Source organism: Photinus pyralis, unplaced genomic scaffold (assembly GCF_008802855.1).
Source record: "Photinus pyralis isolate 1611_PpyrPB1 unplaced genomic scaffold, Ppyr1.3 Ppyr1.4_LG5, whole genome shotgun sequence".
NCBI lineage: Eukaryota > Metazoa > Arthropoda > Insecta > Coleoptera > Lampyridae > Photinus > Photinus pyralis.
In genome coordinates, this window is record NW_022170596.1 from 38,466,198 (window position 1) to 38,484,346 (window position 18,149).

Here is an 18,149-nt window from a genome sequence, read left to right on the forward strand (position 1 = left end):
TATGCACGAAATTTTATCAATGACATTATTTGTTTTACGGCCGTTCGATCTAACGAATTTTGGTCAATTCACACACACGTATGGCGCACAAGTCATCTTGGCATCCCGCAGAAAAACTTCTCTCCGCTCGGTGGTTACTCGAAGAATTCCTCAAAAACGAATTAATCTACTTTACCCTTCTCTGATGCACACTTACTTGCTCTTCTAGTTAAGTAACGCCCCAAAATGGCGCTTTATTACTGAAAAAGGCCATTTTTAATCATCATCTTCTTTAATTTGTTTTGATTGTTTAATTTTGCAACTCTTATCTACGACCATGTATGCATGTGCGTGTTGAAGGAGGGTTCAAGATGGTAAATGTATCAAGGGATTGCCCGTTCATGTGAATTCAGGGGTTTGTCTAATATTTTGAAGTCCTTCTCTTTTAACATGTGCACGTCCTGAACACGGTAACCAATTTTTGATCAGTGTGTTCAAGAAGGACCGACTGACTGATAATTGAACTGGAGAAGAACTTGACGTGAAGGGCGAGGGGCAGTGAGGGGAGTTTGATAACTGATGAGTAGCTTACATGAAGGGAATTTGAGAACTGGAAGATTACTTGAAAGGAATTTTACATAATTGATAGAAGGGAAGGTACAGAAAATTTGATGACCACCTCACTAGAACTAACAAAGAATGTTATATGCTTGCGATGAACTTATAACAAATTGAGAAATGGGCGTAAAAGTAATTTAAGGAGGATTGGGGAAAGCATGCGAATATCTTGAGATCTTTTAGTCGTTAATAGTATTAACATACTCGTAATATTAATAACATAATTAGCTGAAGATGATGGATGAATTTGTCTCTTACATGAAATTTTAATCGTTTAGTAAGTAACCCAATAATTATGATTAAAAGCGAGGAAACTTCCAATTCTCTTTCAAGAAAATAAACTTCTTTTGTTCCTATTCACCGACTTTTCTACTAGACCCGAATGCGGGCTATTTCGTAATCGTCGGAAAATTAAATTGTCTGCAAATGATTTTCAGCAGTTCGTTCGTTCAGCATCGATTTTCTGTCATCCGGTGTGCTAGTCTGTTTTATACGGTCAGACCGACTACTATGAACGCTTCGGAAATAGTTCACTGCATAATTTATAAGGCGGATGAAATATGTAAACGGAAGGCAATTTAAAAGCGTTTTTGTCAAAATGAGTTAATTGCCTCCTTTCGCGACGATAATATCCTAAATAATTATCGACGCCCCTTTTCTAATTGCAGTGAGGATGGGGCAATTATCTAGTTATGAATTAACTCGTTTCTACCGTTATGTGTAAGTGTTTATAGCAATGCAGCTTAGGCAACATTGCAACACCCCCAGATAAAAATTGGGATCATTTTAGTTTTAAAAATCTACTAGCCGTGCAGAAACAAAGTGGGGTAGATTGTAATATGCTAAAAAGATGATCCTTAGGTTTTTGCGCCTACCTCCTTAGAATTAGGGAACGTGCTTCGAATACAAAAATTATGCGAGTGGATTAGGGGTAGGTACCTACAACAAATTGAATCCAGAATTACAATTTGTATATTAATCGACACGCATTGATACAGTTTTCATTGTTTCAGATACGTTCAACAAAAAACAAATTCACCAGTAGACATGCGAGTGGGAATTCACACAGGTGCAGTGCTGGCGGGAGTTTTAGGTCAGAGACAATGGCAATTTGACGTGTATTCGAAAGATGTCGAATTAGCAAACAAAATGGAAAGCAGTGGAATGGCCGGGTAAAATAAATGAGTTTTCATTTAAATGCATGCTGTAATTAAAAGACACGATTAAAAACATCGACACGAGACGGTAAATTTGCTTTAAAGGGTCAAGTAGTATAGAACGTGGCTGGTATGTTAATGCACGTAAAAATCTATGTGCAAGCTTATCAAAATTGCTTATTCGTATTCGTTCAGGAGAGTACATATATCGGCGACAACTTATTCGTTCCTGAATGGAGAATTTGAAGTCGAACCAGCGTATGGGGAAAAAAGGGAAGAAAGTTTAAGGATAGCCGGATTAAAAACGTATTTTATCGTTCGAGTATTAAAGCCAGTAAGTATATTTCATTTCTTTTTATAATATATAGTGGGTATAGTGGTACACACGCACATATATCTTGAAAGGTTATATTTTCTTTAAATATACGCTTTAGACCTGAATATGGATGTTTAGGGGACAAGAATATAAATTTTAAATTGAAATATACAGCCAATCCGGTGTATATCTTATATGTATGCTAGCAGTGAACTTAAGACTCTTATGTTGTCAATCCGCCACCTTGAAATATAAATTTTACAAACATTTTCACAAAATGTGCGAGGAAGCACGCATTTAAATGAAATGGAAAATCTAGATAAAGCCGTTAGTTCTTTTCTTCTGTGACTTGTAGTTGATAACAAAAGGACTAATGAAAGAAGGCCAATTTTGGGTGCAGTTGCTGAAGGAAACGGGTGCCAGATAGCGATATATTTGGAGGAAATGCTTTTTTGGGGGTTCACATCCCAGTTACGCAAATGTGACATTCAAATCTATTAGTCCTTCAGACGAATTAACTGAGGGTGTCGTAATTTTTATCTAAGAGGAAAAATATTGTCTAAGATATTCGCTGTAAAATGTGCAATTTCCGTAACATGAATTAAACTGTCGTGTAACAAAGGAGGTAGTTAAAGAAAAACAAGAAAAAGTTTCATGATCTATGTACCTATTTTGCTAACATAGAAAATGTTTGGAAGTATAGAAAACCCATGATTAAAAGATTTATGCTCGCTCAACACAACAAACTAATACATATATTAAAATACATTCAAAAAATGTCATTGCAATGACAACGCACCAATATGTATCCGGCAAAGAGCATTTAGAGAGCATATCAAGATTAGAAAGTTTGTTAATATGGCAATGTACTTTGGCATTGCAACTTTTTTTTTATTTTTTTGAATGAATATATGAAAAAGTTTATCTCGAACAAGCAATTCAGAAAATCAAATTTACAAGATCTATTTTTCTCAAAGCAAGGAGGTTCAACCCTTCGTATGAAATAGGAAAGCCCATTTCATACACAAATAAAATATGTTGTAGGTGTTGCTGTGTGCAATGGCGATCGGTCAACTACATCACCCACAAAACGCCTGTCCAGCTAGCCCAAAACAATCAAAATTGAAACTTAAACTTCATAATTTTCCCTCGTATACTTCCGCCATCTGATACAAAGAAAAATCCCAATGTTGGCCTAAATTAATGATTTCGGAGATTTGATCAATTTGCGAAAATTCCACAATTACCCAAATTTTCAGTAACACCTGACACAATTCTTGGACACGAGGAGAAAAATCTGATATGAAAACTCTATCCGAATCGCACAAGGGATTCGAACAAATGCACTATCAATTGATTGACAATGACAAACATTTATTTTGAAACACATGAAATGAAAAATTTAAACAAAATTCCTAAAACAAATTACTCCACACGCAGGCGCTCGACAAATAAAATAAGAAAATTTTAAAATTACTGTCTCCTTTAATCATTCTAATAATCTAGTCGTACAGATTCTTAACTTTATTTTTCTTTAACACACAAATCCGATGCCAAAGGCTGTTCAGACCGTACAAACTATTAACTTTTAATAACAAGAGAACGTTAACAGAAGGTCTCACTTGCTCTTTCAAACTTGACAACCTTTTTCCATAAAACACACAAACCGCCTTAAACTTTTCAACAACTTTACTTATCTTGCTTCTACAAAAATTATTATAACAATGGCATTACATATTCAACGAGATATTCAATTAATCGAATCGGGCGGTAAACCCGAATGAAATAAAGGGCGTAAAGAAACGTACACGCTTTCCAACAGTCGCGAAACAGCTAAACTCGTTTTTTAGTGGATTCCAATACTTAAAATAACACCACTTCCATAATACAATAAATTCTCTCCTCAAAAAACCTTTAATAACACCGCCAATCAAAATTTGACTTGATAAACGCCAGCTTCGACAAAATGAATCGCGCGTGCCTATTTGCGCCGAAAATATCGCACAATTATTCGAAACACCTTACCTCTTCTAACATCGATAAGCGCTAATTAAATCTCGTCCGGTAACAAAACTTCTTATCGCGAACGACCAGATGGGCCTACATTAAAGCATCTTAACCAAATTGAATGCATTAAAATAGCGATAAAACATGAAAATAGCATGCAATCAAATAATTATAAAAGGAGAAATAGACCCTGAGACACAACAAATCCAAGTGAACTGAACCAACTTTGTGGTTATTCGTAAATAATCCCTCCGATTTACATTTAATAAATTAAAATATTGTCACATACAGGGTGTCCCGTCATTAATTTGATATTTAAACCAAAAGAACGTCTACATCACGTTGTTTACACATTTCCCCTCTTAAATTGAACACAAAATCAAAATTACATCCACCTCCCTTTAAAGAAAAACTAAAAACATTGGAATTATAAATTTTTGAACAATTTACCAACTGATCTCCCTTAAATAGGCCAAGATCTACTTTCAACGTCCGGACACGATGATCTAAAATCAACTCCCTAGTCTACTGCCAAGATAAAACCCTATAATCCGTAATCTTTTTCCTAACCTCTTTCTATTCCTGTTTTAATCTTTCTACCTCTTTATCTAGCTTTACTCGGGGTCTTTCTGGAAAAATCCTAAACGTTAAGTAGTTTACTATCTATCTATCTTTAACTAAATCACTTAAATAATTAATTGTTGCAATTTGTAGAGGCTCACTAGTCCTAACAGATATAATTTCATTCTGATTGCCAAAATTATAATCCTTTCTTAAACTACACAAATGTTTATCATTGCTTGTACTCCTAAATCTCTTTTGCAATCAAAATTCTTCTTCATTCGGCTACCTAAAATTTCATAATCTTTTACCAACTCCTTTCCCCATATTTCTTTCCTCGATAAATCATTTGCTATTAAATTATTTTGACCCTTTAGGTACTTGATTTCAAAGTAGTAATCTTGTAAGATCAAACTGCAACGATACATACATCCAGTTGCTAATGACGATCAACAGTAGCAACTCAAATACGCATATGAGTAATCTAAATGAAGATCTACACACAATTTCTAAGTGGGCAGCCGTGAACAACTTACATCTCAACTCCAACAAAACTGTTGTTATGGCCGTTGGCACCACGACAGATTTACATAAATTTCACTTGTCAACATCTCAAAAAGTAGAAGTCGACGGAAACTGTATAGAGTTTGCCACATCCGCCAAAATCTTGGGACTGCATATTGATCAAAATCTGAACTGGGAAGTGCACGCCAACTATGTATGTACCAAATCGTATTACAAGTTAAAAACGCTATACAGATCTAAAAATCTCTTAAGCCAAAATATTAAACTCAATCTAGTTAAACAATTAGTTTTACCACTAATCACCTATGGAGATGTATGTTACCATGGTCTTAACGGGAAGCTATCTTACAAATTACAAAAGGTCCAAAATTATTGCTTACGTTATGCATGTGGCTTACACAAGTTTGATCGCATACAACCTATGCTACGCAGTCTAAATATGCTAGACATGAAGAAAACCCGTGTACATAACACACTTTGTCTGTTGCATAAAGTAATCAAAACAAACAGTGCACCATTATACCTACGTGACTTGTTCAAATCCCTACAAAGTTTTCACTCGTATAACACACGTACCAGTGACTTGTTTCTACCTAAAACGAACACTCAGATAGGCTCTACTTCATTTCAAGTGCTAGCCGCAAGCCTATGGAATACCTTACCGCCGAGCATTCGTGACATCACTGCCAGAAAACTTTTCATTCAGCAATGCCACAACTTCCTGATGAACGCTGTAGGCTAAAGTTAACTCATACCACTGCAATCAATGTATATATACTCTTTCTCTTTGATGTTATCTACTTATCTATATTCTTATGTACTTACTATTTAATGAACTTTAACTACATTTATATGATTAAGCTTGTAGAGGAGGGATAAATGGCCCTTGTGGCTTTTCCTTATCCTAAATAAAGATGATTATTATTATTATTATTATTATACATTCTGCAATTTACAAAATTACTTGTCAAATCCCGAGAATCATCTAGAATTACAAATTTTCTATAATTCAAAAAATGCAATCTTAACTTCAACCCCCGGACCCCTTAAAATTATTGCAATAAAACAACTAAATAACTCAACCTTTTTCTCTACTAAAACCCCTTTATCTTATATTTCGTGTACTTCAATTCGAATCTCTCCTCCTTTATAAATTTCGACTTCTTCTTGCCTATAAACAGATAACTTCTTTAATCTCGATTTCTCTTTTTACTTCTTCTTTCTGTATTGCAATCTCTAGCTGCTTAACTTGAGCTTTGACAACTTCTTCAACTTGTACTTCAACGTCGTCTTGTATAGGCTCGACTGCTTCTTCTTTAACTTCAATATCTTTATCTTCAACGTCTCATCTTCTACTTCGGTTTCTCTTCTATACGTACCATTGGTTCATCCCCATTATCAGTAAACTACAAATCCTTCTGTTTTTCTTGGCTCATATCTTCTACACTATTGACCTTATTAGTTTCATCGCTTCTTCCGGTTTTGGCATCCACCTACTCGAAATCAGGACAAAACTTCTTATCACAAACGACCAGATGTGCCTACATCATGTTAACTAAATTGAGTGATTACGATAGCGATAAAATTTAATCAAGAAAATGACACTCAATCACAAACAATACTAAAAAGAAAAATAGACACTGAGACACATATTCAAGTAAAATAAACCAACTTATTCGTAAATAATATCCCCCGATTTACACTTAATAAGTTAATTATTGTCACATACAGTGTGTCCAGTCATTATTTTTGGAGTTTAGACCGAAAGCACGTCTACATGACGTTGTTTACACAACAGTATAGGCTTTGTGCATGCGCATCCTTGAGGTAGGAGTTTTTGCAAGATTTTTAATAATGGAGAAAGATATTAATGAAGATCCTAATCAAATTCGCAATCTCTGGTATTCTCTAGTATATCCTCAGGTCATCTGGCATGCTTTGGTACTCTCGGGTGTTCCGGTGTTCTTTTTTTATTGCAAGTGGAGTAAGGGGAGTGCAGGACTACAGCACACGTTCGACAGGACGACAGAAGCACAAAACTTAAGATCTACTCGAAATCAATACGATACAGGCGTTAAACTATAACAGAGGTTACTCTAGGAACGAGGGGCGTAACTTTTAGTTAGATTTAAAACGATTTTATTTCCTTAGAAACGGAAGGAGAACAAAAATTAGAAAAGGGCACTATGTTACTAGTTACAAGCAATAAATTGCATTTTCAAAGAAAGTTTTTGCATTTAGGATATAAACACACATGAAACTTATGGATTGGTGCATCAGTTAGTACGACTGATATTGATTGATTGATTGACTTTAGAAGACGAGCATTTGGTAGAGTGACGCGAAAAGAAAGCTGAAGTGCCTTTGACTTCACCGATGAGCTGGGGATTGAAATTATTTTTTAACCTATCCCTTGCCATTAACAGTGCCTAATGTAATGGCGTCACTGTCAGCTGACGTTATTTTTATAGTTTGTCTGTAAACTCGGAAATAAGCTGCGAAAAGCTCGCTTAAATGAATGGGGGCAACGAAATGAGAATTTAAAGGATTATAGAAAGTCTTAATTAAACAGAAACTAAAGTAGAATACAAATTATTAAACTTATGCCCGCGTACATGTATATCTAAAGCTAGAATGAAATAGGAAAGTTCACATGACATAGGTAGCTTTTTTCGGGTATGTTAAATTGAAACTTTTATTTTTATACAATGCAAAAAATTCAATTAACTTACGTTTTTGATTAATAAACTTATTTTTTATCGTAACTAGCCAGTCCAAAGTGAAACGTTCTGTACTTTAACCACAACGCCTTCGTAGTAACAATTGACTTAAACGCAATCACGGTGTGATTCAATAATGCAACGAAGCTATTTATAATGTTCGCGTACGTATTAAGATAATAGGTGACGTATTCACATTATATCTGTGGTTGAAAATAAATCAGCCGGTCGATCGATTCCGCTACACGACGAAGTTCCCTTTTTGCATAAATACGCCACTATTATTAGTTTTACTCGTAATGGCAACTCACAATGAATTTAAAAAGCACCCACGACAATACTTTGTCGAAATGGCGGGCCCTTAAAATTCGGTAACTATCTTCAACTTTACCAATAAAATATCACGTACGATTAAAACAGCTGATGATTCATATACTTCGGATATACGGCTTTGTCTCTAACCTTTAATTGAAAATGAAATTTTAGACCATCTAAAAATGCGGCGCTCAACTCATAGCCGGGGAAGAATCCTTCTCTCCCACCCAATTTTTACTTATGTATTCGCCGAGATAAAAACCCGAAATATAGCCAACCCAAAACAAGCTTGGACTATGCTTTTTACACATTCAAAGGTATGGCAGAAAGTGTGTCTTTTATGTCCAAAAGGACGGTTTTTGGAATTGTCGACAGTGTGGCGTTTCGACTCCTATCTGGTCTTCCATCCACTTCTTATTTTGACGCGCTTCATTTTCTCGCATATTAGTTCCGTACTCTTTTATTATGGAGCGGTACACGTATAAAATGTACTATACTATAATTTGTAAATCCAAAACCAAATTTTTCTAAACCTAAAACGACCGCCTGTTACATCTACAAACTATTTATGATTGAGAATCTAACGTAAATTCTGAGAATAATGAGTTTCTCGTTTTGCCGGCTTGTGTGACGCAGTGGCGTGGAATAACACGAATAACCCCTATTCCAAAATTTTCAGAAATTTATTGGCATTAGTTTTTTAGCTAATGATTATCTCGACTCGTTGTTGGACACTCTGTATTGTACCTGATCACTAAATAGTGTCCATGGAAAATTTGTTAATAGTTCTACTTGGACGCATAAAAATTCTACAGTTTTAGAAGAACTTTAGAGAAAATAGTAACAGTCCAAATAAATTAGAGCCACCGTCTAGCACTCTGCCTTATTTTATAAACACCGAATTTCTGTTGCTAGTTTCGATGCACCTACAGAAGTGCAACAGTTCTAGATGGATGTTCAAAAGCAATACTCTCATATCTTCAAACTTGCGATCATAAAAAATGACAAGAAATTTAAATTTGCGGATAACTGGATTTTCGACTGAGAATTTACGTGCTAGTTCAATAGTTAGGAAGTATTTTTCGAATTGCCTTATTTAAGTGTAGGTAATATGTATAACATAATGGCCCGTGTGAATAAAAGTAAGCAAATGCTTATACTTGCAAAATTCAAAGTAAATACTCGTAAGTGCTCCTTCGCACTGGGCGACTTAGCAGCGCTTCTAAGCAGAAGGACAGGACGCAGTGCAGCGCTGCTAAACCATGCTAAACAGACCAGTATGAAGGGGCAGTTACGAGTATTTACTTTGAATTTTGCAAGTATAAGCATTTGCTTACTTTTATTCATACGGGTCAATATGTTACGGTTAATTTTGATAAACGATGAATGTACACATTCCCCAGGATATGTACACATATCCCATGATTGAGGGAAGGAAAAAATCGTAGTAGTTAAACGTGTACCTTGGCGAAATTTTTACTTTAACTGTTGTTTGCAATTCGGTACAGGCTTGATCCGTCTCTTTATTGCAGGGGGTGCATACTATAGTTTTTGAGTGGGAGTTGCTGGATGAACAATATTATTATACCTACCCTCAAACTTTCTCCCTATCGAAATCGACATGTTATTGCATTTTTTCTTCATACCAAAATTATCTTGGTGTGAAATAAAAGCCCTGTGTTCCTTATAGCTGTACTTCTATTTTCCCTCAATTTACATTCTACGCGAAAAGGAACTCATCTTAAGTAAGAAGGTTCACGTTCACTATATTAATATAACACCATTTCCTATCCCCAATTGGGAGCTTAATCTAATACCATTTTAATTAGAACCAAATTGCAATTTACACCGTGATTAAATTATGACTAGAACAGAGCGAGTGAAACGAGTTTGCTAAACGTAGGTAATCAAATTTTTTTCGCGATCTCCCACATGTATCAACCTACCTGAAAAACGAGGGATGTTCGAGTCCTGTTTGTTAATCTAATAAACTGAAAATTATAACCTATAATCTGTGCGTGACCTCTAAGTATGTACACGAAAACTTTAAACTAAATTAAATATTAATTGCTTTACGTTATATGTAACTAATCGAGTAAAATACGAACTTCAAAGTCTAGTATGATGTAGTAATATACTGTGAGAGAAAGAGGGTGGCCTAGGTTTCAGAAATTTGATTATCTCTAGACATGGTTTACAAATAACCGTGAATCACTGATGCCATTTGTTACTGATATGTATACAGATGCCTTCGAGATAATAGAGTCACCTCAATATCTCTTCACATTAATTATGTAACATTGAAACTTCCTCTATCACTTCCAGTTTAACTAGAAATCGATGCAACTTTTGCTTTTTAAATAATAATTGTCAATTTTTCTTTTATTTTCACTTATGTCATGCTTAAAGCTTTTCTTTTTTTTCGGTTATTATTCGCACTACATGTATATCTTACCTAATATTGTCCTAGTTTATGGAACTATTCTGTTTGGACAATAAACTATTAATATTATTATTATTATTAAATGCAATGCCTATGTTTTTTAAGATATTTGAACAGAACAATCAATTATCTGTACGACAGCATAAAATATGCGTACGGTTGACACACAAGTACCACCCGCACACCTGCGCGCTTGTGTTCTGCCCAAAAGCTTTTCGACCCTTTCTTTTACGTCTATGAATATGTGTACCAAATTTGGTTCCAATCCGTTCAGCCGTTTAGCCAGACATAATAGTACAGACGTACCCACAGACAGACATCATCAAGATTTTGTTTGAATCGGATATCTGGTGCTTCAAAACGTGTATTTCTTTCAAACAAAAATGGGGGGGGTCATTTTTTACCCCAATGCAATATATCCCTTAATAACGGGCGGGTGGTAAAAATGAAGAGATTCGTGAATCAATATTTAGAACAAAATGACCAACTAAAATTCTATCCAAATGCACTTTACCTGGATCTCAAACCACAATTGATTAATACCATGATATCACAAGAATTTATTCTAAGACACATCAGGATAAAAAATGAAACATAAAAAACTCGTAAGAAAAATTTAAGGCTGACAATGCCCTTTTCATAACACACAACCCGTTTACAGAACGGACAAATTAAAAAAAATTCAAGATATCTCAGGAAAAATAATTACTCACACATTAGCCATTTTAATATCTAAATTATCTGGTTCGGACAATGGGAACACAATGAAATACGAACCGAACACTTTACAGAAAGTTGGCAGCTCTTAAAACTCACATTTATTTAAGACATAACTTGAGTAATCCATATCCAATAACTTGTTGGATGAGTTTAACCAATAATTATAATGGCTGATCGGGTAATTAATTAAACAACACTTTATCAAAACTCGACAACGACTTTGTCCTCTCAACTGCGGAACCGCATGCGTATAACTTCAAAAACTTAAACTTATTATGCGGCGAAATAGCCCGTCAGATTTAGCGCAACAGTGACATATACTTTTTCAATCGACCCGAAAGAGACAGTAGTACAGCATCCTCGTTTATTCCCATTTTTCGTAACCACCTCCATTCCATGAGTTCAATATTGTATTTTTCCGGTGATACTCAAAATACTTCTTCGTCGCCCGTATTGATAAACACAATGCGTTGCTTATCCCACACATGGTATTCATTATTGATGAGTTTTTAGACACGAAATAGTAAATTAATTAAACAAATACTATTGTAACGGAAATGCTCCAGACATGACGTCGCCTTTGGCGCTCTGGAATTTTCTACGCGCGCGATAGTGGGGTTTGTGTAGGAATATTCGAGAATGTACGCGGATGTTCGGGACTTACATTGCTTGCGTGTATAAATGGTCGCGGACCGAACATCGGGCCAGTTTACTACTGAATGAGATCGAGCGCGGAAATATAAATTGCGAAGTGTGTGTGATATAAATAATCGATATAAATTGTACGGTTTTTATAGTGTTTTGGTTTTGTTTAATAAATATTGATATAAATCGAACCCGAATTTATAAATCACGTTACATTGGTGTCAGGTGTGGGATTAATTAAATTAATTAAAAGTAAGATTAAATTAAGTGCTTCTGCTTGTGTATGCCTGTAACAAGATCTGCTGCCGCTAAAATGGAAGAAACGATGCTCAATTTGCTCCAGCAAATCCAAAATGGCCAACAGGTGTTGCAACAAGAAATGAAAAGCAACCAAGAGAAGTTGGAAGAAAATTCTAGAAATTTTGAAGAGAAGTTCGAGAAAATGGAAGAAAATTCTAGAAAGATTAATGAAGAAAATTCTAGAAATATTCAAGAGAAGTTCGAGAAAATGGAAGAAAATTCTAGAAAGATTATCGAAGAAGTCTCTAAATCAATTGAAGAAAAAGTTGAAGATAGAATTACGGAAGTTTCCAAAACATTTAAAGCAACATTCGTTGAGATTGAGCACAAGTATGAAGAGCTGCGCGAGCAATTCTTGCGACTGACTACGGAAGAGCGTACTAGTAGTGCCCCAGATGAATTACTGATGGACCGTCTTCTTGAGGTGCCACAGTCTACTCATTACAAGAAGGTCGACCAAGAAACAAATACAAGAGTAGAAGGCGACGTTCAGCAAGCCCGAGTAAAGCCACCTACTTTTGATAGTAAGATTCCTTGGACCACGTACGTTCGACAGTTTGAAGCAGCGGCTGCGGCAAATAAATGGACTCTTCAAGACAAAACTACAGCCCTGATTCTTGCTCTGAGAGGAGATGCTCTGGATGTGTTGCGGACTATCCCCGAGGATCAACAGAACTTCCAACAAATAGTAGCGCGACTCGAAATGCGATATGGCGATAAACACCTTCAGCAAGTTTACTATGCCCAAGTCAAGAACCGAATGCAGAAACCTGGAGAAAGTTTGCAGGAACTTGAAGCGGACATCGCTAGACTGATTCGATTGGCATACCCTACGGCACCGGAGAGCTTTCTTGATCAACTGACTGTACAAACATTTATCGATGCCGTTCGTGATGGAGATGCCCAGCAGGCTTTGAGCCTGGCTAGGCACGACAAAATTGAGAAAGCTTTGGCCCATGCGTTAGAATTCGAAGCCGCCAAGAAAGCTAGTCATGGAAGTGCGCGAGTACGTATGGTGGAACCTCGCAGTGACAGCCTGGGTAAGAACCATCGAAGAGGAAGGTGGTTCTGAAAGTTTTGAAGAAAAGGTCAGTAAAGTAGTGGTAGAAAAGGTCAGTAAAGTAATGGAAGAAAAGGTCAATAAAGCAATACAGTCACTGGCAAAGAAACGTGAACCACGGCGAGATTGGACACGTTCGCCGCAACTGCCAAAGACCATTGCAGCAGTCGGAAAACTAAGAAAGGTCGACAGGAAGGGGCTATCGTCGACCTGCAGAAACAAAGCCCCGATCTTCACTGTAAACATTTCGTCGTCTGGAAAAGTTCACAAAAATGCAGACGCTTTGTCAAGAAGACCGTGCAAGGACAACTGCACACATTGTTCTAAAATAGAAGACAAGATTGGCCATCTGCGACGAACAACTGTAGAGAGTGAGGAATGGAAACCAAGCGAAATCAAAACGGCCCAAGAAAACGACCCAAGTATAAAAACTGTTCTGAATTGGATGCGCCACGGACAAAGACCAGGCTGGCAAGACATTAGTGCCACAAGTCCTGAAGTAAAGAGTTATTGGGGCCAATGGAATAGCCTGACTCTGAAAGACAACCTGTTGTATAGGACCCTTGAAAGTGAAGATGGCACCGAATCGACGCTGCAATTAGTAGTACCTAGAAGCAAAGTGTCAGAAGTATTGCGAAAATTGCATGACGGCGCTTCCGGAGGACACTTTGGTATTACGAAAACGTTGCAAAGGGTACGTGAGCGATTCTATTGGGTCAACCGTAAAGAAGATGTCCGGCGATGGTGTCAAAAATGTGAGTTATGTGCTACTGGAAACGGACCAGTTTCCAAGAAGAAGGCACCCATGAGGCAGTATAACGTTGGTAGTCCGATGGAACGAGTTGCTATCGATATCGCAGGACCGTTTCCCGAGACAGATGGCGGAAATAAATATATCCTAGTGGCTATGGATTATTTCACAAAGTGGACTGAAGCTTACGCTATTCCAAACCAAGAGGCAGCAACAGTTGCAGAAGTGTTGGTAAAGGAGTTCTTTACACGTTTTGGTGTTCCTATAGAAATCCATTCATACCAAGGAAGGAACTTTGAATCGGCTTTGTTCCAAGATGTTTGTCGATTGGTAGGAGCCAATAAAACCAAGAATGAATCGAACGATGGGTAAATATCTTTCAAAAGTCGTGGCAGAACATCAGAAAAATTGGGACCAGTACCTCCACCTGTTCCTCATGGCATATCGATCAGCCGTCAACGAGACCACGGGTCAGACTCCTGCCTGCCTTATGTTGGGTCGTGAACTACGCCTTCCATGTGACCTCGAGTTTGGGCGTAAACCCCATGAAGAATATGTCGCAGGTGAAAATTATGTTGACCAACTAAAGGCGAAGATGAACGATATTCACGACTTGGCTAGAAGTCATATTCAGATTGCCAGCGATCGCATGAAAAATCAATACAACCTCCGCTCGGCCAATGAAACTTTTGAAGCTGGAGATCTGGTATGGCTGCACAATCCACAGAGACGAAGAGGTCTTTCTCCCAAGCTACAAAGACAATGGGAAGGTCCGTATGAGGTGATCAAGAAAATAAATGACGTGATATATCGTATCAGAATGAACCACCGGAAACCGAAAGTTGTCCACATTAATCGACTCGCACGATATGCCGGATTCAACAACAACGAAGAAGTTAGAGGTATTCGAGAAGAGGAACGCAGCTTTGGGATCGAGCCAAACTTTAACGATTTTATGTCAAATTACGCCCAGCGGAAGAATGCTCGATTTGGCGTTACTCAGGAAATTTGTCAAAATATTTTTGAGCTTCAGGTTAACGTTTCCATCGCCCATTGTGTCGCCGAAGACCTTCGCATAAGTAGAGGTATAGCTTCCGTATTCCGGAAAAGATTTGGAAGAATAGACGAGTTGTTAAAGCAAAGACCACGAGTGGGTAAAGTACTGCGCTTGGAAGATAGTCAACGCTCTTTGTTCTACTTGGTTTCAAAGAAAACGTCAGAAGGGAAACTCACCTATGAAAACCTCTGATCTGCTTTAAAAAGCTTAAAGAAACTCATGGCATACTATGACATAAATAGCTTGGCGATCCCGAAGATTGGATGTGGTTTAGATGGGTTGGACTGGAAAATAGTGCGAACCATGATCGAAGTGATTTTTAGAAACACTAGCGTTCGAATTACAGTATGCTGCTTCAACCCACAGGGGACGACCCTCCGCAAAACTGTGGACTGTTACTTTTTCAAGAAAGGTGTTTGTCGAGCAGTTTCTGACTGCAGATTCCGACACGAGGCATTAAAAAGTAATACTAATGCAGTTTCTGAACGGACGTCCAGAATTAAGAAGGGGGAAGTGTAACGGAAACGCTCCAGACATGACGTCGCCTTTGGCGCTCTGGAATTTTCTACGCGCGCGATAGTGGGGATTTGTGTAGGAATATTCAGAATGTACGCGAGTGGACTTACATTGCTTGCGTGTATAAATGGTTGCGGACCGAAATCGCAAGCAGTTTACTACCGAATGAGATCGAGCGCGGAAATATAAATTGCGAAGTGTGTGTGATATAAATAATCGATATAAATTGTACGGTTTTTATAGTGTTTTGGTTTTGTTTAATAAATATTGATATAAATCGAACCCGAATTTATAAATCACGTTACACTATCCTTACAATGACTACTTAAAATTAAAACTTCTAAACTTATTATATTTTTGTGTTTATTTGAAATTAAACCCAAACCCTATGAAACAATCTTGAATAACTTTACATACAGGATGTCCCGCCTGCTATTATCGATACTTAAACCGAAATTACGTTGACAACGAGTAAATGATGGCTCCTTCTCATCTTCGGCATTGTTTCAACCTAGAGAAACGAGACTCCCCTGTAGTTACATTACAGTATAGTATGTAGTGTAGTCATATTCCGTGTTCGCGCCATAAAATTTAAATCCTAAACAAAAAACCGCACCACCATTTCCTGGTGTTACGTTTTTCTGAATATGGTTGCTAAGGACTTTATTCTTTATAGTTTTTTCAGATTTTTTGTTGACTTCCCCACGCGAGGGTTGGTTAGAGTTGACTATGTATATGCGGACCAGATACATCGTTGACAGGGTTGCGCCCATGAGACCTTTCGTTCACAGAAATGTAACGTTCCGTTGAATGTACTCTTGGTTTGTGTAACTGACTGAATGCCCTCTTAGTGTGCTACGAGTAGTTGGCACTATTGGAATTGAGATCATTTATTGCTTTTGTCGTTGAAATGACAGGTCGATCTTTGCGAAAAATTTTATTTAAATGAGAAAATTCCAGAGTCCACACGCTGAAATTGTTTAAATTAATTATCTAAGCTTCTTTACGCGAATGTGAATTGGCTGTATCTTCTTTAGGTAAAGTTATTTTCATAGAATTCCTCTTTTCAACACTGGTCTTTTTATGTTATGCCATATGTGATCTATCTTTCTTTTTTACCTATATCGCAATCGGAAACCCATTTATTAATGGGATACGTAAGTTTGAATTAATTGGAATTAGGTCTGATTTGGGCATTGTAGTGTTTTGGTATATTTTTCTTTGTATGTTCTGTCTGTAATCGAGGTAAGATTAAGCTATACCTACTTTATAAGTGATAATCTTGGCTCAACATTTTCATTTAGTTAAGTGTACCTATCCTGGCCCAGAATTGCTAATTTATTTTCCTACTGTTTTATGTAACTAAATATTATTTGTGTATATGGATTCTTCATTGCCAAGACGAGATTGTTTATAAATACCCACCGGTGCCCGAGGATTCAGAAAAGCTTGTATTCTTATTTCATTTTTAGTTGATTTTTTTTATTTTTGGCGTGACTTGTACAGACCTGGCGCCCAAAATTATATGAGTTTTGTCAAACCTCGGTGGTTGTTTCACTGGAAGACTCGTTTCCCCTGGATAGCCGTGGCCAATTCCCTTTTCCTTTACGAATACGCGAACTTCTGCAACAAAATGTGTTGATAGAGTACCTCGCATACAGTGTCGCCGTCTAAAAGCCGTCTTATAATTTGAAACATGGCACGTACATACTCCCAACAATGATGTCACATCCCAACAGTGTTTGCATAGTGAAAAACTTGATGCCCCTACCCTCGTTGAACTGTACGTTTTTGATTTTCATGACAGTGTTAGATAGGCATAGTTTCAAAACGATCTCGCATGATAAAATGCCTTTCATCTTACAATAAAAAGGTTTCGACACTCCTACTCACAATGAAGTAAAAAAAAAACTATGTAATATTTCAATTCAAGTAAAATAAGACAATTTTCCAAGGAATGGTTGTTATTTACAGTTCATCGCTAGATGAAGTTTCACCTAACTCTACGCAGAAGAGGGCGCACTTGTTAATTGACCTCTATCCAATTTCTGAAAAGTTTGTCACGGCTTTGCCAACGACGCATTAATGTTCTAAGATAGATTTCCCGAATCGTGTAAATTCGGTCGCTCCGCGATATTTATAATTTTCCTTTCCCACTATACAAAAACTCTATTATATTCGTTATGGCTGGCTGGCTGGCTGTCCGGATGAGATCTCATGCAATACCTACATACTTCAAAATTTCACTAAAAGCTTTCTGCTATAGTGTATAGATGTGCAGGCTCTAGTTTATTTTGAGTTAGACTACTCATGAGATAATTTTAAACGTTGCTACTAAAATACTGATCTGTATTACCAAAAATGCGCTTATTCCATATGCTGATTTACAACTAGTTTAAATTCTTGATCTTGTAGTTGCAATTAAGAAAGAATTTTTCGTTTAGCGCGAATAAAACGTT

At 37.0% G+C, this 18,149-nt stretch overlaps 1 protein-coding gene across 2 annotated transcripts in view; it reads left to right on the plus strand.

Annotated features, from left to right (window-relative positions):
- LOC116170321 (adenylate cyclase type 3-like) overlaps positions 1-18,149 on the plus strand; it is a 195,495-nt gene that overhangs the window by 167,559 nt on the left and 9,787 nt on the right. For both annotated transcript variants that reach the window (XM_031486631.1, XM_031486632.1), the window contains 2 exons: positions 1,611-1,769; positions 1,950-2,088. In XM_031486631.1, the coding sequence (XP_031342491.1) occupies positions 1,611-1,769; positions 1,950-2,088 (298 nt within the window). The remainder of the gene's footprint in view (positions 1-1,610; positions 1,770-1,949; positions 2,089-18,149) is intronic.